At 46.8% G+C, this 25,640-nt stretch overlaps 2 protein-coding genes across 2 annotated transcripts in view; one reads left to right on the top strand and one right to left on the bottom strand.

Moving 5' to 3' along the window:
• Nucleotides 1-393: 393 nt before the first annotated feature.
• Nucleotides 394-8,902, bottom strand: LOC133122420 (TBC1 domain family member 24-like). The gene is made up of 7 exons (XM_061232384.1): nucleotides 8,441-8,902; nucleotides 6,664-7,696; nucleotides 6,044-6,199; nucleotides 2,426-2,489; nucleotides 2,207-2,305; nucleotides 1,342-1,642; nucleotides 394-745 (listed from the first exon to the last, which is right to left on the bottom strand). Exons 1-7 carry the CDS (start codon nucleotides 8,844-8,846, stop codon nucleotides 555-557), a joined length of 2,250 nt encoding a protein of 749 aa, XP_061088368.1. The 5' UTR covers nucleotides 8,847-8,902; the 3' UTR covers nucleotides 394-554.
• A 1,211-nt stretch (nucleotides 8,903-10,113) lies between these two features.
• stx8 (syntaxin 8) overlaps nucleotides 10,114-25,640 on the top strand; it is a 45,961-nt gene continuing 30,434 nt past the window's right edge. Inside the window, exons 1-6 of the mRNA XM_061232139.1 lie at nucleotides 10,114-10,265; nucleotides 11,133-11,232; nucleotides 11,585-11,679; nucleotides 11,965-12,075; nucleotides 15,678-15,805; nucleotides 19,402-19,494. Coding sequence (XP_061088123.1) covers nucleotides 10,249-10,265; nucleotides 11,133-11,232; nucleotides 11,585-11,679; nucleotides 11,965-12,075; nucleotides 15,678-15,805; nucleotides 19,402-19,494 — 544 coding nt within the window. The 5' untranslated portion in view covers nucleotides 10,114-10,248. The remainder of the gene's footprint in view (nucleotides 10,266-11,132; nucleotides 11,233-11,584; nucleotides 11,680-11,964; nucleotides 12,076-15,677; nucleotides 15,806-19,401; nucleotides 19,495-25,640) is intronic.

Raw genomic sequence — 25,640 nt, 5'->3', positions numbered from 1 at the left:
AAGAATAGGTTACAATTCCACCATGGTGACATGAAAAACCGATATGAAATTATACAAAGCTTTGTTGCAGTTTTGCTGCTAAAGCTGGTGCAATAAATGGAATTTAATATATGACATGGATAAGCTATCACTATTTGAGTTAGATTTTTTTTGGAATGTTTTCCTGAACTAGAACACTGCATCAATTACCAATTGTGATTACATCAGCATTAGAAGGTTCAATTAAGAATATTCTAAGCACAGGCTGTTATTGTGTTCTCACACCTTAAAGGGTGAATAATGGTTTTTCAATTCATAGTTTCTAAAAAAACCCAACCAAATATGGACATTGACATGGTTTACAATAATACTTTATTCTACAAAGGCACAAACAAACAAAAAAGATATGCCGCTAATAACAATATCACTGTCACATTCATCATGTGGCAAGAGCAGAGAAGTATGGAAACTGCTCACGGTGCACTTTCAAACTTACGATTTAAGTTAAGATTTTTCGAAATACATTTTGAGTCATGGAAAACCCTGGAACCTAAGGCATCTGAAGCAGATACAGTTCACGTGGCGTTCTGGCCTGTTTCCACGGCGACGGGGGAGCAGGAGGCGGAGTTTTGGATCCCCCACACTTCCAGCGAATGAATCCTGAAGTTTCGCTTGCAGAGAGGGGAGCTGTCGAAGGTGTCGCAGCGCTCCGTCTCCCCGCTCATCAGATCGGCCGCAATGCACAGCGCCTGCCCCCCGCCGCCCCCTGTAGGGCAGTCGAGGTAACCACATCAGTTCTGATTCAACATCAAATGTAAAAACACATTGCTCAGTGATGCCCCTTAGAACGATTGATTTAAATAAAATGAGGAGCGTGACTGTTTACCATCAACCGGGTCTCAAGCACTAACTTCTAGGCTATGTTCTAGGGTTTCGCTGAATGCAAAAGCCACACTTTATTGTTTGCAGACCTGGGTTCAAATAGTATTTGTTTTGGATTCAAATGCTTGTTGGCGCTTTATTGATCTTGCCTGATGAATTTGAGCCTGCCAGGTGGGTGGGGTTTACACTTTTGGGATCATTTAATTTGTTCCAATAGTCCAGGCACACTTAGTCAAATGGAGAAAAGTATTTGAATCCAAAACAAATACTATTTGAACCCAGGTCTGATTGGCCAGTATACAGTCTTTGGCTGGGCTCCATTGAAAGAAAGATGGGGGGCAATGGAGGCTCATTGAGCTAGTTGGATTACTGTAAAACCCAGACCAGCTCTCTTTACCTCACTGCATGATCCAAATTTGGGAGTGTTCCGGGTTTTATTCAGTAATCCTGCTTTGTAAGACAGGACCGTGATCTGCTTACCAATAATGAGCCTGTCCTCATCCCCCGCCATGAACATGGACGCAGATAGGGGGCGCTGTGCTTTGATTCTCTTTTGAGATGCGGCTGCGGATCCCCCAGAGGGCACGGCGAAGGGTACGGTCAGAAAGTTGGGGTTCTGGGGCGTGCCCGCAGGACAGGTCAAGGTCACGGGCGTGACTATGTCGTCGCCCCCAGGAGAAGTTGCGGTTTGAGCCCTGGGTGGAGGCAGGAGGGGAGATCTATCTGGGGCATCTGTGAGGTGGAGTATGGGCCTCTGGTAACGCTCCATCCCTGGGCGCAGCTAAAAGAAAACCCTCCGTTATGATTTATGGTTTGAATCATTTGCCACTTTCCTAATGCAGCATTCGTATCAAGCGAAAGCAGTGGTAACCAACCCTGTTCCTGGAGATCTACCAGCTGGTAGGTTTTCATTTCAACTCTTATTTGGCACACCTGATTGCACTAATCAGCAGCTCAATAAGATCCCTAGCTGTTGAAAAGGTGTGCTTTGTTAGGGTTTGAGTGAAAACCTACATGACAATAGATTTCCAGCAACAAGGTTGGTCACTACTGAGCTAAAGTTATAGGTAAAGCTTTATGTTCAGCTAATAAGCGTCTGCCAAATGCTAATAATGTAATGTAATGTAATATCTATGATAATAACAATAATAATCAACAGAGACAAATGCTTTTAAATTGAGCTATTATTGAGTTTAAATAGTTTAAAGCAAGATCAGTTCATATATATGGCAATAACACTAATAATGAATTCAGAGAAATGTTTAACATTTTGCTATTGCTGAATTTAAATGTTGGCCTTTCCTAGACCTGCAATATTCAAGTATAAAATGACACAATCACTCACAGTAAACACAAAGCATTCACCAGTCCCAAAGAAAGTGAGGTCTTCCCCAACATGTCTTTTTCTCAGAATCCAGTCTGAAGACAGGAAGGCACCACAGACCTTTAAAAAAAAGAGGATTTCAATTAGTTATACACTTGAATCTTGAAACAACTAACAATGTGATGTTTCTGTTTTACTCTTCCTGTGTAATTAGATTTTCTTCGATTTTCTTTAACTCACCCCTTCGTCTACAGTTCTTAAGAGCAAGACGGTTGGCTCGTATCCCTCAACATGGGAATAAAACCTGCAATGAAAAACATCCATTAACAACTCTGTTACCTTTGTAATCAATGAATACTATATCCTTACGTAGTAATGTAAGGTCATCGTCAGTGCTGAAAAACACAAACAGAGCACACTGAAAAATATGCAAGTATATGTTCTACTTTTCAATTTCAAGAGCTGTAGATTTGCACATAAACCCTCGTACAAAAGTTCTATTTTTTGATATCTGCATATTGCCGGCTTTAATAACCTTGCAGATAGCACTTTTAAATGGAGTTTTGTCCTTTGTGGCTTTGCTAATGAGAGGAGATGCCACTGGGCCTCCTGGCCTTTAAAAGGCTGACAAAGTCTAAGCGAGGGTCATGCTCTTTTCACAGACAATCCCTTTTCATTAGGGTAACATGCAGGGTGGACCACCCGGCTATGCGCTGGGTGCCAAGTGGTGAGTGCATTCACTGAAGCATCAGCTCCGGGGAAACAAATGAGAGGAAGAGTCACGATGTGGCTTTTAATGGCATAAAATCCCTCTACCTCTAACAGTCTCGTCCACAACCTACTCCCCACATACCCCACACCCCTGACCAAAAAACTAAACAAAAAGGCTATTAGTGACCCCTACAATTGTGTGTTGAATTACACTTAGGAACACAAAAATTTTGTTCAAGCATCAGTTGTAGATGTACAGTGTTTACTGTTTACAAATGATATAAAAAAGGATAAGGGACCCATGCAAAAGTTTGGGAACCCTTTTGGATTATTTGTTGTTACTTTTAAAAAAGATGATTACCAAGGCCAGACCCAGGTGATTTATTAGGGCTTCGATGAGTCAGGTGAATCATGCCTTCTAAAGTATCCAACTGTTGGCTGTTCTGTCTAGTGTTAACAGCCATGTTAACAGTCTAACAGTTGTCCAAGGATGTCAGAATGAAGATGGTTCATTTCCACAAAGGAGGAGAAGGCTACCAAAAACTCTCTCAATGTTTCAAACTACCTATTTCCACTGTCAGTAACATTATTAGAAAAAGGAAGATGAATGGAGCAGTTGAAGTCAAGAAAGATTCTGGAAGGTCTGGAAGACCAAGAAAGATTTCATTTCAAGATGCTCAGAAGAACCACACATTACTGAAAAAGAGCTGCAAAAAAGAGTAACAGACATACAGAAGTATAGGAAAGAAAACATTTAGAAGCCTGAAGTCTTTTGGAACAATGTGCTTTGGACTGACAAAACCAAAATGTAACTGTTTGGCCATCACCAAAGAAGGCATGTTAGGAGAAAAAATGGTGACGCCTTTGTAGAGAAGAACACCTTGCAACTGTTAGGCATGGAGGTGGATCCCTTATGCTTTGCGGTTGTGTGGCATCTGGGGGTAAAGTAAATATTGTGCAGGTTGAAGGAAGAATGGATTCCACCAAATGTCAAGAAATTCTAGAGGCTAATGTTTGAAGGTCAGTCCGGACATTGAAGTTGAAGAGAGTTTGGGTGTTCCAGCAAGACAATGATCCAAAGCGTATCTCAAAATCAAAGATTTTGGAATGATCACCACAGTCCCCAGACTTGAATATAACTGAAAATCTGTGGAGAGATCTCAAACGTGCCGCAGATGCAAGGAGGCCGAAGAATAAAAGTGTTCTGCCAGGAAGAATGGAGAACAATTCCAAAAGCAAGAATTGAAAGACTCCTAGCTTTTACAAGCCGTTATAGTTGGCCGAGGTGGAGTCACAAAGTATTAACTGACAGGATACAGCTTAATTTACTGTAATCCCAGGTAAGTAATATAAATAGCTCGGCAATAGCTAAGAAGGCCCAGTTTCTCAATCAAAAAGAGTTTGTCTCATCTCCACTGTGGTCACTGATGTGTGAATGCCCCCCCTCCTCTCCCCAATTCCTTTACTGACTCATCCCACCCACTCACCCACACATCCACCCAAGAGTGTACCCACTTTCATTTCAAACCACTTTCTTGTCAGTGCACAGTCAGATTCGATCACAATGGAAATTAATTCACATTAAAGTGAGCTTCTGCGGTGCATGACATCCAGCTTCAATTAACATACTAATGAATTAGTCCATTTTTATTGCAATGTCTTTGCAACAAATTGGCGCAAAGAGGCTTTTGTCAGATAAAAATATGAAATTAACAAAGCTATAGTGCAAAAGTATGGAACTAATAATGGAGGGATCATCAAATCATGGTCCTTGATGTTTGAGACCTGCTGGCTTTCCACCAGTCAGGTGTGAAGACTGCCTGGCCAATCATTTGCACTAATTATTCAGATAATTACCTAGTGGAAAAGAAAGCCAGGGTCAGATTTGGATTCGAGGTCCAGATTTGATGATTGTGGTAATAAAGTATGAAACTGAGGCCATCATCACTCGTTAGAATGGAAAAGCTGCAAGAGAATATTTTTCCCAGTTCATTTTCTCTATGTACATGAAGTCACAAAGTCAGTCAGTATTTTTTTCAGTACAACCACTTCATACCCCGATCTAAACAAATATTTACAGGATAAGGAAATATCTTAGACATAGAAAAGAGCTTAAATTCTCAGCTCTACCTCTACCTTGGAGAATGAGAAATGTCATTTCAACTTCTGTGGGCAAAGTTTTGCCCCAGGCTTTTGGCTAAAAGATATGGAAACATGTGGGTGACTGCAAAACATGTTTAGACCGAAAACATGGCCTTTCAGAGTTATATAACTCAAGGCTAAGGTCATCCTAAGCTTAGATATGTCCTGTATTTTAGGTGTTTTTTTACTTATAAGATAATTATACAACAGACCTTTCCCTGTTCAAGTTTGAAAAGAATGCTGTATTGTGTAAAGGTACCAAAGACCTCATTCAAACTGTAAGGGTGCTATTGTATAAAAAGGCTATAAAAACACTGAATTATGCTTTGTCGGTGACAGTTTCACATGACCGGAACTTTATTTGATTTTCTCATACAGTATTTTATTATGCCCTGCAGAGGTTTCCATTGCTCATAATAGCTCAATAACCTTTTTTTTTTTTACCAGCGAGTTTTCATACTGAAGTTTAGAATATCAAAGAACTAAAAAAGAAAGTTTCAAACAATGATCAAATTTGGATCAGGAGCGTAAAACTCCCTTTGCAGTGGGTTATTGTGTTTGCTGCCTATTTTAAATTTAGTTTCTGATTTTTTTTCCCATTTTTCTTCCAATTTGGTGTCCAATTACATCCTGTTTATTTAAATCCCCTGGCCAAATTTGGCACCCCCTTCAGTGCCAGCCATCCTCAGATCTGGCAGGACCCAGGCACAAATCCAGTCCAAAAAAATCCAATACCTTAACCGCTGCACCACCAATGCGACCATCTATGAAACTCAAAAAAGGTTTATTTTGAGGAAAGACACAGGCATACAGTAAATGTATACACCTAATTGACTACGCAGCTAAGTGCTACATTAGTTACATAAATGAAATGTGTAGTTACATGAGTGTACATAGAATGAACACCAGCACACGTGTAGCATACAAACACACTCACACACACACACACACACACACACATATCCCACACCAGCCAGGAACTGTGTCTACATTCAGGGCACTTACGAGGACAGGCTATGTCCATGCTCACTGGTGCTGAAGAGTAGGGTTGGAGGGAAGAGGGCAAAACGTTCTGGGATCCAGGCCCAGACAATCCTCATCTCTGTCCCCGTTACCACACTGGAGCTGAAGTTCTCAAGATCCACAGCTATGTATGACTGCCTTTATGAGAAAACACAAGTGGCTTGACTGATTTGGACTCAGCAATGGCAAACTCTTCCTTACACTGAGACTCAATATACCTTTCAAATAATTTGGCCAAAAAAATATGAATTTCTACTGTAAGATTTACACTAAGAATAATATATTTCTCTATAGGTTATATATATATATATATATATATATATATATATATATATATATATATATATATATAATATTATATTATCTCAAACTATTATCTGACCATATATTGATTTTGGTATAGTCCCATCCCAATCCAGGTGTGCTCTTCAAACAGTATAGTTTGAACATGGTTCTCTACAAATCACATAAATTGAATATATTGTTGGATAGAGGTCTTCTTCGTTTGATATGACTGATATTACTCATTGTACATTGCACTCATTGGCAGACAATCACATTTGCAGCGATGTCTACAACGACTGCACCGTTGCATCACTTACGTGTTTTGGTGTTTGTTGATGCCCTTTTGCACAAGAGCATCTTTGTTGGCATTGAAGAGGGCGTTCAGTTCCCTCCGCGTGGCCAGCTGGATGCTGAAGGCTCTCTCCATCAGCTTCTCGGTTGTAATGTGGCGGCTGATGTTTTCCACAAAGCTCTTCATGTCCTGCCGGAAGTCATCCACATGAGCGACTCTGGAGGCCACCGAGACCTTGTACAGGCTGAGTAACGCCAGGGCGACCCTGTACAGCACTTTGTAACCCTCCAGGAGGTACACATCCAGAACCCGGATGGCATACGTGAACGGGAGGTCCGCAAAGATCCACATGATCCAGTCAGAGTAGAACTCAAAGAGGTTCTGGTTCGAGGCCGCAATGAGCTTGCGGACGCCCCGGCAAAACTTGTTGGCCAGGTCTCCGAACGTCATGCACGAGGCCCTGTAGGTGAGGAAGGTCTGGTCGATGTAGCGCTTGTCGGGGTCTGTGTAGGTGACGAGGCGACAGGCGCTGTGGAAGCACTCAGCCTCGTCTTCGCTGAAGTGTATGAGGAGGGAAACCAGCGCCGGGAGGATGGGGCAGAAGTTCATTTCGGGGAAGCACTTACCAATGCAGAGCAGGATCTTTTTCACAGAGTTCAGGCCCGCTTTGTTGAGACAGTACCGCGGGATTAAACCGTTCTCCATGTACTCGGGGAACGGGTGTGTGCTCATCTTTTGCTCTCCAAAGAGCTGCCCAACAAGCTCCTGGTAGACGTCCCGGTCCGGAGCGACACACCTGCTGTTGAGGCCATGGATGATATGGTAGTAGGCTTTGGCCCTCAGCGTATGGGGCATGGACCAGTAGCCACTCCGGCCCATGGCTTTGAGCTCCTGATGATTGCTCTTTAGAATCTTCTGGTAGCGCACCGCAGACTCAGGGTCGATTTTCTCCCAGTCCACAAACTGACCATACTTCATTCCTGAGCACGAGCTGATCTCCCAGTTATCTGACTCCGAGATAGTCATCATGGGCTCACCTTTTAAGCTGCCTCTGCTGCCTGTGGGAGAAACAAAAAAGGTTTTTGGGTTCTCAGAGGAATAGATTTGTGTTGTTTTGTCTGATCTCAGAGATCATCAACCACAGGCACCTGTTATGTATGGAGACCATGACAAAAAATCTGGTATTTCTTTGGTTCTGGAGGTTCAATGAATTAGATTAAATGAGTGTCTGCAAGTACTACAACTAGAGAGTCTGTGCCTCTATTTAATTACTGCAGCTTTCAGTGCTGTACTGGGTGTAAACATTGGTGGTCGGTTAAAGAGCAAGATGCATGTCATTTTCTTTTACTTCATACAGACTAATTAAATTTCCCTCCCTTGGGGTGTTAAGATACACAAAGGCATATAGGTACTATGCCTTTGTGTATCTTAACAATTCTGAACACATATAGGAATAACTTAACAGAAAATGTGGAGTTGCATTAGCATATGGACCAAAACTGATTTTACTGAACTATTACTGAAAATGCCCTCATCCCAAATAAAGCACAAACCTAATTTATTAACCCCTTTCCATAAAATAACTTTCTGAAGCCCCTTATCTTTTTATGTTAGAGAACAACCAAGGCACTGAAGAATATTACTTATTGTAGCAAATGTAACCTTTAAGCAGTTATGCACACTAGTTAGTTATGGCAAATCCATTACGTTCAACAATAATCGTTCATGCTTGAAAAAAAGAAAAGTCTGACGTGCAATTTAATAAAAAAATAAAAAAAGATTGAGGCTAAAGTTTACCATACCGCTAATTTCCTTTGATGTACTGATTTTGTTAATGCTTGCCTTGGACCTTTTACAGAGGAGCTTCGTCATGACTGCATCCATACTCTTCTCTTTCCTGATGCCTTCACTTAGCAGTAGAGAGACATCTTGTGGACTTATGGCATTTGCCCTGGTGAAGCTTGGTTCGCTATAGTTTTCTGAAGTCTCATAGCTGTAGAAGGACCTTGAGCGTGGCCTAATTTGAATATCCACGTTCTCTGTTGTCTCTCCATAATGTTTTGCATTCTCTGGACTGTAGTATGAACGGGACCGTGGCCTTCTTAAGCTTGCCACAGCTGCCATGTCCACATCCGTGTCCATCGGTGAAATGTTAACATCCACAGCTGTCCCGTTGGAGAACTTTGGAGTGGAGGGTATTTGAAGCATGCCCAGAACTTATTTCTCTGTCTTCTGTCCTTCCCCTCCTAGTGTATACAGCAAGAGTACCCTGAGCGGAACTGTGCTTGTGACTTTTGTTCAATCCAGGGAATTCAGTTGAAGGTCATGTGACTCATTGTCATGTAAAAGGATGTGATCACCTGTGTTTATGTTTTGTAGGATCCAGGACGGAAAATTCCCCTGATCCCTACAGCATAGGCTTCTGGAAGTTTCTCTCCCTCTAGGCATGAGAAAGACTGCTACCTGACCATCGCAGCATACTGCCTACTTTCAGTATTTACACAACACAACTCTGAAGATAACCAATTTACCTTATTATGGTTGCATTATCAGTGTTAGACAAACATAGCACAATCAATAGAATTCACCTTTTACAGCAAAGACTGTAATGAATGGGATCATTACAGTACATCAAAATATTTGCATGTACATATGTATGACCTCAACAACAGTAATGTATGGGGGGGGGGGCAAGTTCACAAGAGAAAAGTTGCATGTACTTTTTACTTATTGTTCAGTTAATTATGTGTATCAGATATCAGAAGTCTTTTTCTTCCATAGGGGGTAATTTTCTTGCAGCATTGACCAAAAATGGAAAGGGTTTTGTTGTAATAACAGAATTACATTTCTGGGAATTTCAAGCACTAAAAGTAGCATGTCTCTGAAACAACCATGTTTTTATACCAAGAAACCGAAATGTCAAACACTCAACTGTATTCCAAGAAGACGTTACAAACTAGTTTTCACACAACAATTTATTGTTTTTATCCAAACACAAGATGTTTGGCCATGATACAAAAAACCCTGCAAGGCTTGGCTTGCAATGGGGGCTTCAATGTCACTGTATAACTAAGATGCTATCATATAGTTATTTGATGTGATTTCATCATTTACATGTTAAACTATTCTGGGAAAAGTAAGCTGAAATGTATGACTTTATAAGAAACAGAATAATCCATAGAATCATGGATTATTTAGTGGTGTACATATTTTTAATACTTCTGTCAATATATTGTTTCGTTTTGTTTTTTTGTTCTGCATTACTTTTTTGTTTGCTTTTAATTTGTCTAACTAATAAAATAATCTTGGTCTTCAATAAAGCCTAAAATCGGGTGCCTGCCTTGGTGTTCGCTAAAACAAAAATCTACACCAACATCAGTGTTTAAACTAGACTTGTCTGGTAGGGAGGACAAAACGTTTAATCGGCGCGTTGCGTATTTGCGGTTCGTATTGTTTATCCCTCACAGCACACCGTATGGACCGTATATACTAGGAAGTCTGATTACATGTAGATTTGACTTTTTTGTTTCCTCTTGGCATTGTAAATAGCTAGCTGTTAAAGCATATTTTTGAAATACATACGCATATCAGAAGTCCTGTGCTGATAGTTATGTCTCAAGATCCGTGGTAAGCACCCCACAAGATGATAGGTAGAATGTTCCCCTCTATTATGTGTTAGCTAGATAGCATATCACGAGTTTACCTATCTATAATTGTTAGACCTACAGCGTACAGAAGCCCGTGGGAATGGAAACTTTAGCTCGATTTTCAAGCGAATATACACAAATATCTTGGTTGTCAATTTGAGCGCTAAGCACTGTAAATTGTCACCCATTCCGTGTTGTTTGTTCGAACTAGCTAAACATACATGTTAGTTGTTAGTAGCTCACTTGCTAAAACTACCGCATTACGCTTGTTGTAAATGAGAATCATGGGTGCTTGCTCTATCGATGACAGACTGAGAATGCAGGGGTTGTTGTATCATTCTAGCTAGCCTGCCACGTAGGTTGTACAGCTATTAAGTGAAAACAGTATAGCTAACGAGAGGAGAAAGCTAGCCAGACCGGTAACTGCAAATATGCTTATTTTAACTGGATAACTAACTTATAGGTAGCTAGCTGTAAAAACCTGAGTGTGCGTTATCCAATTATAGTCAGCCAACCTGTGTGCAGCCTTTCTGTGAAGTTATTTTATTAATTAACTCATAACAGTAGACACATGTACAGTATATGTATCTTGGTTAATTGACATTATAAGCTATGTATCTCAGCTTACGCTCCTGAATAATATGTTTGTATTATAAAGGCAAATGTGAATATAACTCAAAAGTCTGTTAAATTGTTTTACTGTGTATGGAATTGATTGTGTATTCCTGCTGTGTAAGCAGGGCTCCCTTGTGAAGTAGTCTTTGGTCGCAATGGGATTCCCCTGTATAAATAAAAGTTATAAGTGTGACGTGCAGCAATTCTGAAATAAATCTCCTCCGTTCTCTAGGTTACAGAATTATGATGCCACTTGCCGTCTCGCTCAGGAAATTGCGGAAAATGTTCATGAGAGGAATAGGGAGCTGAGAACTGGCGGGAATCCCGCAAAGGTAAACGAGCGAGTTATTATGAGATTGTAATGGTCATACAGAAGATTTGGAGTCGATTAATATAATTAAATCGCAAGTGCACACCCTCGGCCGGTAAGACGTGGCTACGTCATGGCTTGTTTAAAATCTTAAATGACACTTTTCAAAGGTATAACAGAAGTTTGGCACTTAATATGGGAAGCTGCAGTCATGTGCGTACAAATCAAGTTCTTTATCCTCCATGTCGCACTGCTGTTCAGTTGTTATTGAATTATTTCATATTTTGTTTTTGTCCAGTTATGCCGACTGTTTGTGCTTCACTCCTTTTTTTTCTTCTTTTTAAAAAAATTTTTAATTATATTTTTTTGTCTAGCTCAATATGACCCTGAGGGCATCTCTCCAGAGGCTGAAGCAGCATGTAGCCCAGCTGAGAGAGACCCTTCTCAGGGCTGCATCCTCACGACGCATGTATCCTTTATCTCCTTTTCAGTGGCCGGCCCTCCTATCTGAGGAGGAATGCGCTTAACATCCTGGAAACAACAATTATTAGGCGAGTAAACAAGCCCAGATAGATTCATTCTAAATGTTGGGGAACTCTGTTTTTACCATTTGCCAGTAGGGGGCAGTGTGCTACAAAAAATGAAATCCTTATTGCAGTACTGTTCTTCCTCCAGTTTTTGCATCCCGTGTCTGTTTAATGCAGTGTTGAAAATGATTTTGAGTTAAGCGGCCTTAACTCGACAAAACATTCAGAATGCAGGCGGAAGCGGACAGAAGGCAGAACCTTGTGGATGATCTTGTCACGAGGGAGAAGCAGCTCAACGCAATGTTCAGGGGTGATGTCACAGAGCCAGAGTCTTCAAGGTACTTCGACCATCCTCTCCCAATAGAGGCATGTTTGGTTTGAGTTTGGTTAAAACTAAACAAGCTAACAACAAATGTATGTCTTCCTTTTGAAGCGTTATGCAGGTAGTATGGTACATCTGCTCTCTCAGGCACAATAAATGTACAAACTTCTGTGACATGGGTGGTACCCTATAGGTACATATAACTGTACCCCAAACCAATAAATACCATTTTTGTTTGTGAAAGGTACGTTTTAGCTCCCAAATAGAACATTATTGTACCTTCTTGGTACATTTAGGAACAAAAAACGCTTCTCCACAGTGGCTTTATTTCCGAGTGTACCTGTACTCTTAAATATGCCGTATGCCTGAGGGACGGGTGGTTTCAGTGAGAGTTGACCAGTCGCGACCGTGGTCAGACATTCACATTCCTTCCTCCTGACCTGGCCTGGCCTGCCGCGTGACCCGCGGGCCGGTCGGAAAGTGGCCGTGCCCTTTCACACTCGCTCGCTCGTTAAGCGTTCTGCGCTGGCGACCACACGCTGGCCGTGTCCTCAGACAGAGCGCGGGGGGCCGCTAACCCCGGGTTCGCACCCCGACACCGTCCGCCGTGGCCACATCCTCTGGCGCGAGGAGCTGTACGCCGTCGGCCGTGTCCCGTGTGCTCGCTGCCCTTAATCCCGCCGACAGCCGGGTACAGTAGCGCGAGGAGAGGGCGGTCATTACTCTGCGTTGAGCCTGAACCGGGCGATCGGCGTGACGTGTATTCGGACAGGAAGGCGAGGGCAGTTGTGCCGCCGTACCCTTAGCTTCCTCTGCCCTCTCTTTTTTTGCGAATGAAAGGTCCGGCTCTCCTGCCAAACAGCATCAGGCTCTTTCTCAATGGCCTTCTAGGGGCCAGGAGGCCCAAATAACACCGTGTGCCTCGCAGGCAAAGACAGGAGTAAGACGACGTGTTGGTGAAGTGAGGAGAAAATCAATGATTGATCAAAATGCGAGGTTTTAAAATCTTTATTAGTCTGAAAGTAATTCCTTCAGCATATTTTACTGCCTTACTATGTTAGATGAATTCATGTAGTTGCTTAGCCGTTAGAAGTTGAGGTAAAGATTTAATATTTATTAGACCTGTTACAACTATTCTGGTGATGTTGGTCAAATTCCAACTAATTTTCGTCATTATGGGTCTTTACTGTTTTAAGGCACACCAGCGTAACATTTTTTATGACTCTAAAATGGGGTTTTGGGGGTGGGGGTGGGGAGGGGGGGAGGTGGCAAGTGTGTGGTCTTTCTCTGGGGTGTGGGTATTAGCCCTGCTTGACTAATCTAAGCCATTTCATTTTATTAGGGGGTGGGGGGTTACCATATTCATGAAACAATACATTTGTGGAAGATTAGTCTTTAATCAAGCAGAAAAGGACATGGTGCTCCTCCTTCAAAGCTTAAAACCTACCCCCCCCCCCCCCGCACCCCCTTCTTTCCCTCCCCAAAACCGTCTCTTTTATATTTGGTCGTAAGGCAGAAAGTTGTAATTAGTTAAATGTGGCCCCCAGACGCCGGACCGAGCGGCACTCCTGTTTGCCCGGGTTGTGGGATCAGCTCGATTAACTGGGCTTGCTCAGCGGGTGGTTAATTGGATAAACTTTCATCTTCACACTGCTAACCTGGCAGGATGAGCACTGGGAGGAAGTGGGTTGCTTTCCTGTGGTTCTGCAGTGAGGTAGTTACCAAACACGTCAGAAAAATTAGTGTCCGGTGCTCACCTCTGGTCGTGGCTGGCAGCAGATTAGTTGTGGCTTATTGCAGAAGAGAGACAGTGCTTGAAATAGCCTCAAATCACCTCTTCTTGTGTGTAGTCCAAAAGAGAAAAACTGAAAACATTCAGCTGAGGTGAGCAACCCTGATTAGCACCAGTCGAGGACAGTCTGTTCTGAACCAGCATAAGCATTTGCTCAAACTTTGGTGTGCAGCTGAATCTGTAAATTAAATTCCTCTTTTATTCCTTCTAAAGTTCAGTTTCTGTATTTCAAACAAGTCTATGGTGGGGTTTTTTCTTGTTTGTAAGTGAATTACATTTATCTATCTAAGAAAATAATCTGTTGTTGACGAAACTTCTATTTACTTCGTATGATGTAAACGTGATTGAAATGAAATCATTCGGTGTAGTTTTGCAGTGTACGTTGGAAGGACTTTCCATGACAACGGTCAAGTAATCCTGATGTGTGCTTGCTTCTTCAGCTTGGTCGTTTCCTATGGTCACTCAGAGCATCATGTGTTTGTGTGACATTCAGACGTAGCCTAGCTATAAACTGGTTGAACAGGACCCGCTGCGATGCGCTCATGTGTTTACTCTCGTTTCTATTTACTATGTCCCAAACACGGGCACAGAAACCAACGGAATAACCAACGGAGATTGATTAGAAACAGGCTAAGGGGGGGGGGATACTTTCGATTTTTTGGTATTGGCAGCGTGGGTGAGGTCACAACTTTCACAAACATCAGTGACACAGAGCTCTGGCAGAGTGACTGGCACTATAAAGGCCCATCTGCACCAAGGACTATAGCTAAAATCATAGCTTTAATAATAATTTAAGTGAACGGTAGAGTCCACACCACACTAACGACAATGACAGTGACAAACAATATCGTTGGGATCTCTTTCAGAGCGATTTTTTCCAGCTGCATAAATGATGAAACACTGAGAGCCAATCAAAATCTATCTGAATTTACGAGGTGTTGCTATTGTTATAGTTCCTGGCCTTAGTGGTGTGCCCATGTCCACAGCCACTTATGGGTGGGTATCTGCCATTAGATGGACTGTGGTCCAACCAGTGTCTTCTGCAGGGAAAATGAGGTTTTGATGTAATATCCAGGGACGACATCCTCTTTCAGAGCTACAGACGAGGATTTGTGGCCTCACCTCAGCATGAACTTGTTTCAACCAACTTCCGCCGTAATTGGACCAATTTAATTTCTTGTAGTTATTTAATGAGGGCTGAAAATGCAGCTAAACAGTGGGCCGAAAAGCTAGGAATAGCCACCTTGTGTGCAGAGAAACGCTCTGATAAAGTCTGTTTGCGTCTCAGAAGTGATGCTGCCATCTAGCCAGTAGATGGCGCTGTGCTCATGACTGGAGCTCTGTCTGAGGCAGTCCCCCTGCTTCAGAAAGGACCTTGAAGCATCAAGGTTTGGACCCAGCTTTTGTTGATTAGCATAAGAATAGCATAAAACCACATAACATTCTTAATGCAACCCCAACAGGCCCCTCTGCAGCCTGACGCTTTGTTGCTATTAAGTTCATCTGCAGCCACTGAGCCTGCACATAATTATCCACCACTGTTTACTGCACAGAATCGCACAAAAAAACCTCAAGTCTTGTCGAAAAGCCTAGGCCTAGATACATAAATAACATACCTCCTCTGGAGTCCTCATCTATAGCGTTTGAAGGAGGAAATGGTATTATTTTTATTGAAGGGGTGGCGCACACTTTTTGGTTTCTGAGTGCGCACGTTAGGTGTTAGGTTATGTGATCATCACTTCAGAACTTCACGCGACTGCGGTGCGTTATTCCCGCCGCTGAGGTGCGCGGGAGGGACTGACTGACGGACACGCCGTGCCCCGCAGGTCCACCCTGATGACGGGGGGAGGGGCGCAGGGGGCCCCGGCCAACCCCTGGCTGATCGAGGAGCCCGAGGAGACGCGGGGGCTGGGCTTCGGCGAGATCAAGCAGCAGCAGAAGCGCATCATCGAAGGTGAGCAGCCAATGGGGGGCGCCGACGCTAACTGCACTGTTCCGTCGCCCTCGGTGCATTAGCTCCCCGAGCTGAGGGCACTGATCGTCCTCATGCGCAGCCTGCTGGGATATTTACCGCATGAATGCCCCTCACTCAGACCATACTGAGTCCCTGAGGGCTGGCAGGGCCCTGAGAATAAGACTGCCTTCAGTACACCTGATTCTCCTGGTTCATTCTGGCTTATTCTGTTCCTCCATACACACTTACCCTTACACTTCTGCATACGCATTCACATATGCATGAGCATTAATTTACACATACACATGCCCGTGCACATCCACATCCACACACACACACACACACACACACACACACACGCATATCCACACACACACACACACACACGCGCGCATATCCACACACGTGCATATAAGCATAAGTCATACTTGAGGGTGGTCTCACGCGAGCCCCCCTGACTTCGGTGCCTTTGATATCCCGCCGAGCGCGCGGTTCCCCTGTGCTCCGCCCCTTGCCGCGCCTTCATTAGTGTTTTTATTGGCCAGCCCCGTGCCAGCGCAGTGTCTGTGTTTTCAGGCCCGTTGCGTCGGGATGGTAAAAACCCGCCTGGAGGTTTACGAGCGGAGCGGGACTTTCTGCGGAACGTTTGGCGGGGAGGCGGTTCCCAGCGCCCGGCCACGTTGCCGCGGCGTCACGCGGCTGGCACGCAGGACGCCGACGCGCTATATGAGCCGCCGGGCGTGGGAGCGTTCCCCCAGGAGCGCCCCCTACAGGCCGTCGGCCCACTGTACAAACCTGCCCCTGTGTGCCGTTCCCCCGCTAACAGCAGCATATATATACTCATATACAGGCCGTCAGTCCACTGACACTGTACAAGCCCCTGTGTGCCGTTCCCCCGCTAACAGCAGCATATATATACTCATATACAGGCTGTCGCCCCACTGACGCTGTACAAGCCTGCCCCTGTGTGCTGTTCTCCTGCTAACAGCAGCATATATATACTCATATACAGGCCGTCGGCCCACTGACGCTGTACAAGCCTGCCCCTGTGTGCCGTTCCCCCGCTAACAGCAGCATATATATACTCATATACAGGCCGTCAGTCCACTGACACTGTACAAGCCCCTGCCCCTGTAGCTGTTACCCCGCTAACAGCAGCATATATATACTCATATACAGGCCGTCGGCCCACTGACACTGTACAAGCCCCTGTGTGCCGTTCCCCCGCTAACAGCAGCATATATATACTCATATACAGGCTGTCGCCCCACTGACGCTGTACAAGCCCCTGTGTGCCGTTCCCTCGCTAACAGCAGCATATATATACTCATATACAGGCCGTCGGCCCACTGACGCTGTACAAGCCTGCCCCTGTGTGCCGTTCCCTCGCTAACAGCAGCATATATATACTCATATACAGGCCGTCGGCCCACTAACGCTGTACAAGCCTGCCCCTGTGTGCCGTTCCCCCGCTAACAGCCGTAGCCGCGTACTCAGGGCCGCTGCCTGCCGTGACTCATCCGGGCCGCACCGCACCGTCAGGCCTGGAGCCGAGCGCCCCGTCCTCTCCCCCGCCGTTCCCCCAGATTGTTACCCCATGAAATCACAGCGCAGGAAATTGCTTCCTCCTTCCAAATTGCTCATTTGAGGGGAATTTAGTATTCCGTTATTGTTTTTATGATTTCACCTGGGGAGTCCCTGCAGGCTTCAGAGTTCACATCCTCCAATCACAGCGCGGGGTGTAGAGCGAAGGCCCCTGTCTCACATGGGCACCCCGCGTAGCTTCACAGCCTCCCTCAGCCTCCTGTGTGCGGCTCTCTGGAAGCACCCCCCCCCCCCCCCCGCTCCTTCATACTCACCTCCTCCATACGCCAGAAGAGGTGCATTTCACTCACTCACAGGACAGCCTATAGCCTAGTGCAGGGGTGCAAGGGCCGATCTGTTTCAGGATTTAGCAGCAACTTCTGCTCTTAATTCCTAAATTAGCTCAATCATGTCTAAATCTGATATGTGTATAAGCACCAGCTACAATCACAGACTGCTAGTGGATCCTAAAGATTTGACTGATCTGGTGCAGGTGTGAACCAGTGTAGTTTATAGAGTGGTTAGAAAACTAAAATGAAGGAAACATGTTGGAACAAAAACCAGCACATAGTTGTGCACCCCTGTGCTAGTGGCAAAGGTTGGCAGTTCAAGCCCCAATGTTGCCACAATAAGATCAGTGTAGCCCTTGAGCAAGGCTCTTAACCCCACACAGGCCCTTAATCGCACATTGCTCCAGGGGGGATTGTCCTCTATACACAGAAACTGCACACTTTGGACTTGTCATCAGTGCGAGGTATGGTTCTCCTCTGTTATCTGGGCCCTGTAGTACCGTGTAGGACTGTAGGGTCTGAAATAGCTCCAGGCTGCAGGGCTGTGTGTGAGAGGTATGGTTCTCCTCTGTTATCTGGGCCCTGTAGTACCGTGTAGGACTGTAGGGTCTGAAATAGCTCCAGGCTGCAGGGCTGTGTGTGAGAGGTATGGTTCTCCTCTGTTATCTGGGCCCTGTAGTACCGTGTAGGACTGTAGGGTCTGAAATAGCTCCAGGCTGCAGGGCTGTGTGTGAGAGGTATGGTTCTCCTCTGTTATCTGGGCCCTGTAGTACCGTGTAGGACTGTTGGGTCTGAAATAGCTCCAGGCTGCAGGACTGTGTGGGAGAGCTGCTGAAGCAGGGGTGTGGGTGTCGTAGTGCTGGCTGGTGGCACAGCTGATTTTGGGCTGAGGAGGTAGTGAAGTTGGCTTGTGTAACAGCTGCACGGCCTGAAAGTATACACTGCTCAGAGCTGCAGAACATTTTGTGATCTTAAGCTGATCAGAAGATGCACTGCTTTCCTTATGCTTTCAGTCCGAAGCTGCTCCCTAACCCACCCTGCTCCTGCAGAGCGTCCTGCAGGTTTTCATTTCAAGCCTAATTTGGCAGACCTGATTATATTCATTAGCAGCTGAACGTGATTTCTAGCTGTTGAATGAGGTGAGCTTTCTTAGGGTTTGAGTGAAGGCCTATAGGAAGGTAGATCTCTAGGAATAGGCTTGGGCAGCCCTCATCTATTTCATTGAAGTCAGTGCTGAGATCTTTGTGCAGCCACTGTAGCTTTAGGATAAGTCTCTTCATAGCTGGTGGCTGTAGGGGATGTGGACAGTAGGGCATGAGGGGATAGTCGTGCTGAAACTCTGTCCTTATTCTCTGTGCAGAGCAGGACGGTTATGGGAACAGGAGGGGTGATTGGGGTGTCTCTGTCTCTGTGTGTACTGTCGTGGGGTATGAGGGGATAGTCGTGCTGAAACTCTGTCCTTATTCTCTGTGCAGAGCAGAACGGGTATGGGGACAGGGGGGTGATGGTATTGGGCAGTGACTCTGTGTCTCTTTATGTACTGTAGTGGGGTGTGAGGGGATAGTCGTGCTGAAACTCTGTCCTTATTCTCTGTGCAGAGCAGAACGGGTATGGGGACAGGAGGGGTGATGGTATTGGGCAGTGACTCTGTGTCTCTGTATGTACTGTAGTGGGGTTTGAGGGTATAGTCGTGCTGAAACTCTGTCCTTATTCTCTGTGCAGAGCAGGACGCTGGTCTGGAGGCCCTGTCTGCTGTCATCAGCCGGCAGAAACACATGGGCCAGGAGATCGGCAACGAGCTGGAGGAGCAGAACGGTGAGTCAGGGGCGGGGTCGTCACACTCGGGGACCCCGGTCTCCCTCCCTCTCGTCAGGAACGGGGGCGACGCGGAGCGCGGGGGAGCTGCGGAGGCGGGCGGGAACAAGAGAGCAGGTTAACGGCGCTGATAGCAGAACGCAGCTCCAGGTTCATTAGTTCCCCGGTGCTTTTCTTGGCGTTGTCGAGGCGTGCCACAATGCCACAGCTCCGGAGGCCCTGTAATTACAGACGGCTATTCCTCTAAACGTGCTTTTCTTTCTCCTCCATGTGTGAAAGTGATGACATGATTGCTGTTCTCCCTAAAGAGTCCCAGGCCCTGCGTTTGGGGTCGACGTGTGCATCTGGCGGGGGAAACTCGGATCCCCCCCCCCAACCCCACACCCTCACCCCAAAGGACTGTGGAACTTGGAGTAATAACCGTACTGCACCACACAAGACCTTTAGCATGAAAGCCCTGCGCAAATATGGAGGTTTATATATACAGTCCTTGTTTATTTTTTATTGCTTGCTGCACATTAGGCGAGATGGCTAGGTAATGTAATGTGTTTGGCTGTCTCAGAAAGCACAGGCTGCATAGCAGAAAATGCCCTTCCAGTGGAATCAGCCTAAAGGGTCCAGTGCTGGGAATAGCTGGGTGTGTGATCATCACTGGTCTGCCCCAGTCACTGCAAGGCACTGCGATATTGTTTTAGCCTGCTCTCCTCTGGCCTTATTGAGCAAGATGATCGTATGTCTTGTGTGTGTGTGTGTGTGTGTGTGTGTGTTTATCCTCCTTGATTTAAAGTATGACCTAAGTTTTTCCATGAAAGAGGATGCTGTAACTGAGAATTGGGATTGAGAGCAGTTTTTATTGAAACTAAACTTTATCTGAAACGAAGTCATGCAGTTCCCAGAAGCCCTGAATCCACTGGCTGTAAAGCCCTGAATCCACTGGCTGTAAAGCCCTGAGTGCACTGGCTGTAATGTTTTTTTGTTAAGGTAACATCTGTAGCAGCGTGAGCCCATCACACACTGTGACCGTGGGCTCAGTAGCAGGGCTGAGAGGCACGCTGCTCACCCTTATCGGGAGCAGCCCTGAGGAGCAGGAGGTGCACTGCTCACTCTTATTAGGAGCAGCCCTGAGGAGCAGGAGGTGCACTGCTCACCCTTATCGGGAGCAGCCCTGAGGAGCAGGAGGTGCACTGCTCACTCTTATTAGGAGCAGCCCTGAGGAGCAGGAGGTGCACTGCTCACTCTTATTAGGAGCAGCCCTGAGGAGCAGGAGGTGCACTGCTCACTCTTATTAGGAGCAGCCCTGAGGAGCAGGAGGTGCACTGCTCACTCTTATCAGGAGCACCCCTGAGGAGCAGCCCTGAGGCACACTGCTCACCCTTATCAGGAGCAGCACTGAGGAGCAGGAGGTGCACTGCTCACTCTTATTAGGAGCAGCCCTGAGGAGCAGGAGGTGCACTGCTCACCCTTATCACGAGCAGCCTGGAGGAGCAGCCCTGAGGAGCAGGAGGTGCACTGCTCACCCTTATCACGAGCAGCCTGGAGGAGCAGCCCTGAGGAGCAGGAGGTGCACTGCTCACCCTTATCACGAGCAGCCTGGAGGAGCAGCCCTGAGGCGCACTGCTCACTCTTATCAGGAGCAGCCCTGAGGAGCAGGAGTGAGGAGCAGTGGGCTTCAGGATCAGCCTGATGGCGAAACGCTGCACCTTGAAGCAGGCTGAATTTACAGCGCTGCTCAGAGTTCAGGAGCGTGACCGCGTGGCCGGGTTACACACGGTCCCCGGGTGAGTAATGGAAAAGATGGCGGGTCCCTGCAGGGCGGGACAGGTGGGAAAAGGGCCTGGGAAGGACTTCAAACGGCCGGGGCCGGAGGAGACGTGGCCCCGGGGGGGGCCCCCACGGCTGATTTACAGGCCGAGTCAGCGACCGTGTCCCGCCCGCCCCCTGGCCCCCGCCGGGGTCAGCCCTGGTGGGACAGGAGCGATGACACATTTACGGAGCGCTGCCGCCCGATCGGCCCGCTCCTCTCTGCACCCCGCGCTCGGCTGTAGAGGCACGCCGTTTTGAGGTGCAATGAGGTATCCCGTCCACCGCACGCACGCTTCCTGCTCCACGCGTCTGAGAAGGAGAGGCACAGATGTGTGGTTCATTAGACCTGCCATGATTTTACGAGGGTAAGCGTGGGGAGGCCGTTTCTATAGCCATGAAGCATTTGCGCTTCAAACTATTTTCTAGGAACTGTATTTTGGACTTTAAACCTTTAAAAAATGGAAAGAAGGAGTAAGGGAATGGCAGAATCCCTCACTGATGTGAGGAGAGGAGTTAAAACAGTGGATGAAAGGATGAATTCTCCCTTGCTGGTCCGATTCTTAGCTTTTTACGGCCACCTCCTCCTTGTGTCCTTCTCTTTGCGGGTGACGTGAGTGAATCTGAGTTCATGGCTGTGTTTCCCTATAAATAGAGTAAGTGCTGGCGAAGGCAGGGGCTCAGCCTTGACCTCTGACTCCGGGACAGCGAGGGCTGCCTCTCGCTCTCTCCTTTTTGGGAAGAGGCAGAGGAGGAGGGCAGTGATGAAGGTCAGCGGCCCGGTGGAGTGAAGCCGCGGCTCACGGGTTCGTTCCAGGACCGTTTCCCGCCGCGTTGGGGAGATGAGGACGAGAGCTAGCACAGCGGCACGAGGCCAGAGACAGCGCTCACCGGTGAACCGCGGGGCCAGAGACAGCGCTCACCGGTGAACCGCGGGGCCAGAGACAGCGCTCACCGGTGAACCGCGGGGCCAGAGACAGCGCTCACCGGTGAACCACAGGGCCAGAGACAGCGCTCACCGGTGAACCGCAGGGCCAGAGACAGCACTCACCGGTGAACCACAGGGCCAGTGACAGCACTCACCGGTGAACCACAGGGCCAGAGACAGCGCTCACCGGTGAACCGCAGGGCCAGAGACAGCGCTCACCGGTGAACCGCAGGGCCAGAGACAGCGCTCACCGGTGAACCGCAGGGCCAGAGACAGCGCTCACCGGTGAACCACAGGGCCAGTGACAGCGCTCACCGGTGAACCACAGGGCCAGAGACAGCACTCACCGGTGAACCGCAGGGCCAGAGACAGCACTCACCGGTGAACCACAGGGCCAGAACCACACAGACACTGCACAGGTGATATTCATCAGCGGAGCCGTGCTGTGAATACGCGCCAAGGGCCTTTTCACTTGCGGAAATGTCTTTTTCAGATGGCAAACATTGACAACCAACCAAAAAAAGATAAATATGTTCAGCATGTGGATATGGTTGTGACACACAGTCATTTATTCAGTCCGCATGCGTTAAAAAGGGTGTTGAAAGTTACTCAGTTCTTGTGACTTCAATATGGCTGCTTCTGTCACAGTGTGTTCATAATGTGTGTGGACAACATGTAGCTTTTTAGCTCCAAAACAGACATTTCACTTTATTTGTGTTGATATTTCTCAGTTTTGGCCTCTAACTATGACATCAGTGCGTGTCACTAGCTCAGGAGTGACAGCCTTGTAAATGCTGTGTTTATTCGGAAGGGTGGAAGGCTGTGCTCTAGGGAACAGTGTCCAACATGGGGCTCAGTGGCTCTCCCTATATGGCTCTATCAGTGATACAGACAGGGAGAGAGCCCAGAGTGCCTCTCACACACACACCACAACCACACACACACACACACACACACAGAAATGTAAATACTGACAAACACACACAGACCCATGCATGCATATACACATGCACACACACATGCATACACGTGCTCACTCACACACACACACACACATGCACGCACACAGTGCTTCCCCTCGATGTCCAGGTTCCTTGCTCGTTGATTATGAGCTCCATTGAAAGGGCAGGCACGAGAGACTTGGACTGATCAAACGCATAGATGAGTTCCTGTATTTTCAGTGCGCTCCCTGCCTATTTGATGTTACTTAATCAAAAAGAGTTTCCATGTCGGCCTTGCCCCCAAAGCACCCTCCTCATAAACCTTTCAAAGGAATTACTCATTGCTTTTTTTGTCTTGATTCCCCCCCCCCCCCCCCCCCTCGCTCCAATTTAGTATTTCATAAATAGTCCATGCACTTATGATGACTCCCCCGATGCGCTCACACATCAAATATTCCACCGATGACCTTTGCGTAACCTGCACTCGATTAGCTCGGAAACTCCACGTCCATCTCCTTGTATCGAGAGACAATATTCTGTCAGTATTTGTACAGGGTGATGTCATAGGGGGCAGGAAAGAGCCGCAGGACCGGGGTTTGGGCTCTGTGGCCTCGGCGTGGGGAACGGGCCCACAGGGAGACAGGCCTGGAGGAATACGCTGAGTGACTGCAGGAGGAAAAGGCACATTAAAAACCCCGCGTGCTGTACTCTGCTGTACTCTGCTGTACTCTGCCTCAGTCTGTGCCGCCCAGGTGGGTGCTGCACGTCGGTGGTGATGGACGTCAAATTCACCGTGAAGCGCTTTGAGAAGCAACCGATAAAAGATTCTCTACGTTTTCTCACTTTATTGATGTTGACATTTCTCAACTACGCTATGACGTCAGCCCACGAGTGACTAACAGCCTTGTGAACGCTGTGCTTATTCACAGGGCGAATCTATTATTAAGATAGTATTCATTATTAAGATATTCATTTTTATGAAATGTTTTCATAATCTGTGAAAACAGTTGCTTGACTGGGTGCAGTCCCGTGCGGCGCACATGTAAATGTTTCCGTGAGGAACATGGCCGTCTGTGGGAGGACTGCGTAGGCCTCTTTCTATTACAGAAAGTCTGCAGCCCTTTCTAGGTGCTAACTAGATCCCGTGCTCTCTACTGGATCAGCAGAATGTGCTGGGCCTTAATGAGCTACAAATAAACGGCGGGGTTTGGAAAGTGTTTATTATGCCTGAAGGGAGTGGCCTCGCAGATGAGCCGTCCCAGCATGCCGAGCGGGGTCCCAGTCCCGTTCAACCAAACAGTCGTCAGAACAAATAAACCCGCTAATGGTGGCGCGCCACACTCGCGGGAAGCCAGAGGATTGATTAATCTCCACGTCTCTTCCTCTGCAGCTGTTCCCAGGTCATTAACACCGTGCCTTAATCGGACGGTCAGGGGATTCATCCTGCTATAATCCTGGTGGTCATTATCATTCCCTTCTTCCACAGCGTAGCGTCTCCCCAGCCTGTCACGGGCAGCTCAAGTTAAACTGCAAGAACGGTTGTGACTGTAGTTGTTTTTTTTCGCCTTAATATGCAACAGAGAGCGTTTGTGTGAGGTGCTGCTGTCTAATACTGTATGCTGTTGTGGTGAGCTTGAAAAACCACACTAGTGTCCCCTGCCCTAGTTATAACCACAAGCTTTGCTTTATAATAATGAACATGAATGATAAACATCACAACTATCACTATGTGTCCACATCTTAATGTGGTGGGTATTTCAAACTTGTGATCAACAGGAGAGCAGGCTGCAGTTCCTTTCCAGTGTCTTGTTCCACAAATCCCTCAGTAACTGTTTTTGGGAGGCTCTGAGCTGGCCCTGAACGCGTGCCGAACGGGGGATTTATGCTCCCGGGCGGAGCAGCCGAGGTTGTCCCAGGACCTTGCGCGGCTGTCTTCGGTTTGCTGCGCTCATGTACATATTTAGAAACTTTTGGGAACCGAAGTCTTTTTTTGGGTCAGTGGTGATGCTGCAGTTCCTCACAGCCTGCCTGACAGGTTCACCCCTGACTCGGACTCGAGGCTTTCTGCCATCTTACATAGATGGAGAAAAACACAGAACATCTGGGCCCCGGCCAGAATCTGACGGACGGAGCTCCGTTCGAGGGTGAGATGGGGGTTTTGCAGAGGTGGGGGTGAATGATTGTGGGAATAGAGTAGGTCGTGTTCCTCTATCTTGACCTACTGTAGGTGCTTTCAGGCACAAAGAGTAATGAGACTAGGGCTTCCTCTATGCCGGACTTCACATGCAACAGAACTCCCATGTGCTACGGTACGCTTTCGGCTGCATGAGCATTTCGATTTTGGCCTTGTGCCTCTGAGGTCATCTCAAGGTCTTCAGCGTCCGCCCACTTTATCTTCCTTCCACATGAAGGTACAGCAGACTTGTGTTAATGCCTGTGCTCCACTGCAAACACAACCTAAAGTTATAGTCAGCAGT

This window comes from Conger conger, chromosome 2 (assembly GCF_963514075.1).
Source record: "Conger conger chromosome 2, fConCon1.1, whole genome shotgun sequence".
NCBI classification, from domain to species: domain Eukaryota; kingdom Metazoa; phylum Chordata; class Actinopteri; order Anguilliformes; family Congridae; genus Conger; species Conger conger.
Note: the sequence above shows the minus strand (reverse complement) of the source record. Positions and strands in the feature narration are given on the sequence as shown.

What these genes read in the sequence shown, in the direction of transcription:
- LOC133122420 (XM_061232384.1), bottom strand. Translation starts at nt 8,846, where the DNA reads ATGCTTCAAATACCCTCCACTCCAAAGTTCTCCAACGGGACAGCTGTG. An exon ending in ATCAACAAACACCAAAACAC is followed by an intron (nt 6,200 to 6,663) that starts GTAAGTGATGCA and finishes TTTCTCATAAAG; the next exon opens with GCAGTCATACATAGCTGTGG. An exon ending in GTGAATGCTTTGTGTTTACT is followed by an intron (nt 1,643 to 2,206) that starts GTGAGTGATTGT and finishes GTTTTCTTTTAG; the next exon opens with CTGCGCCCAGGGATGGAGCG.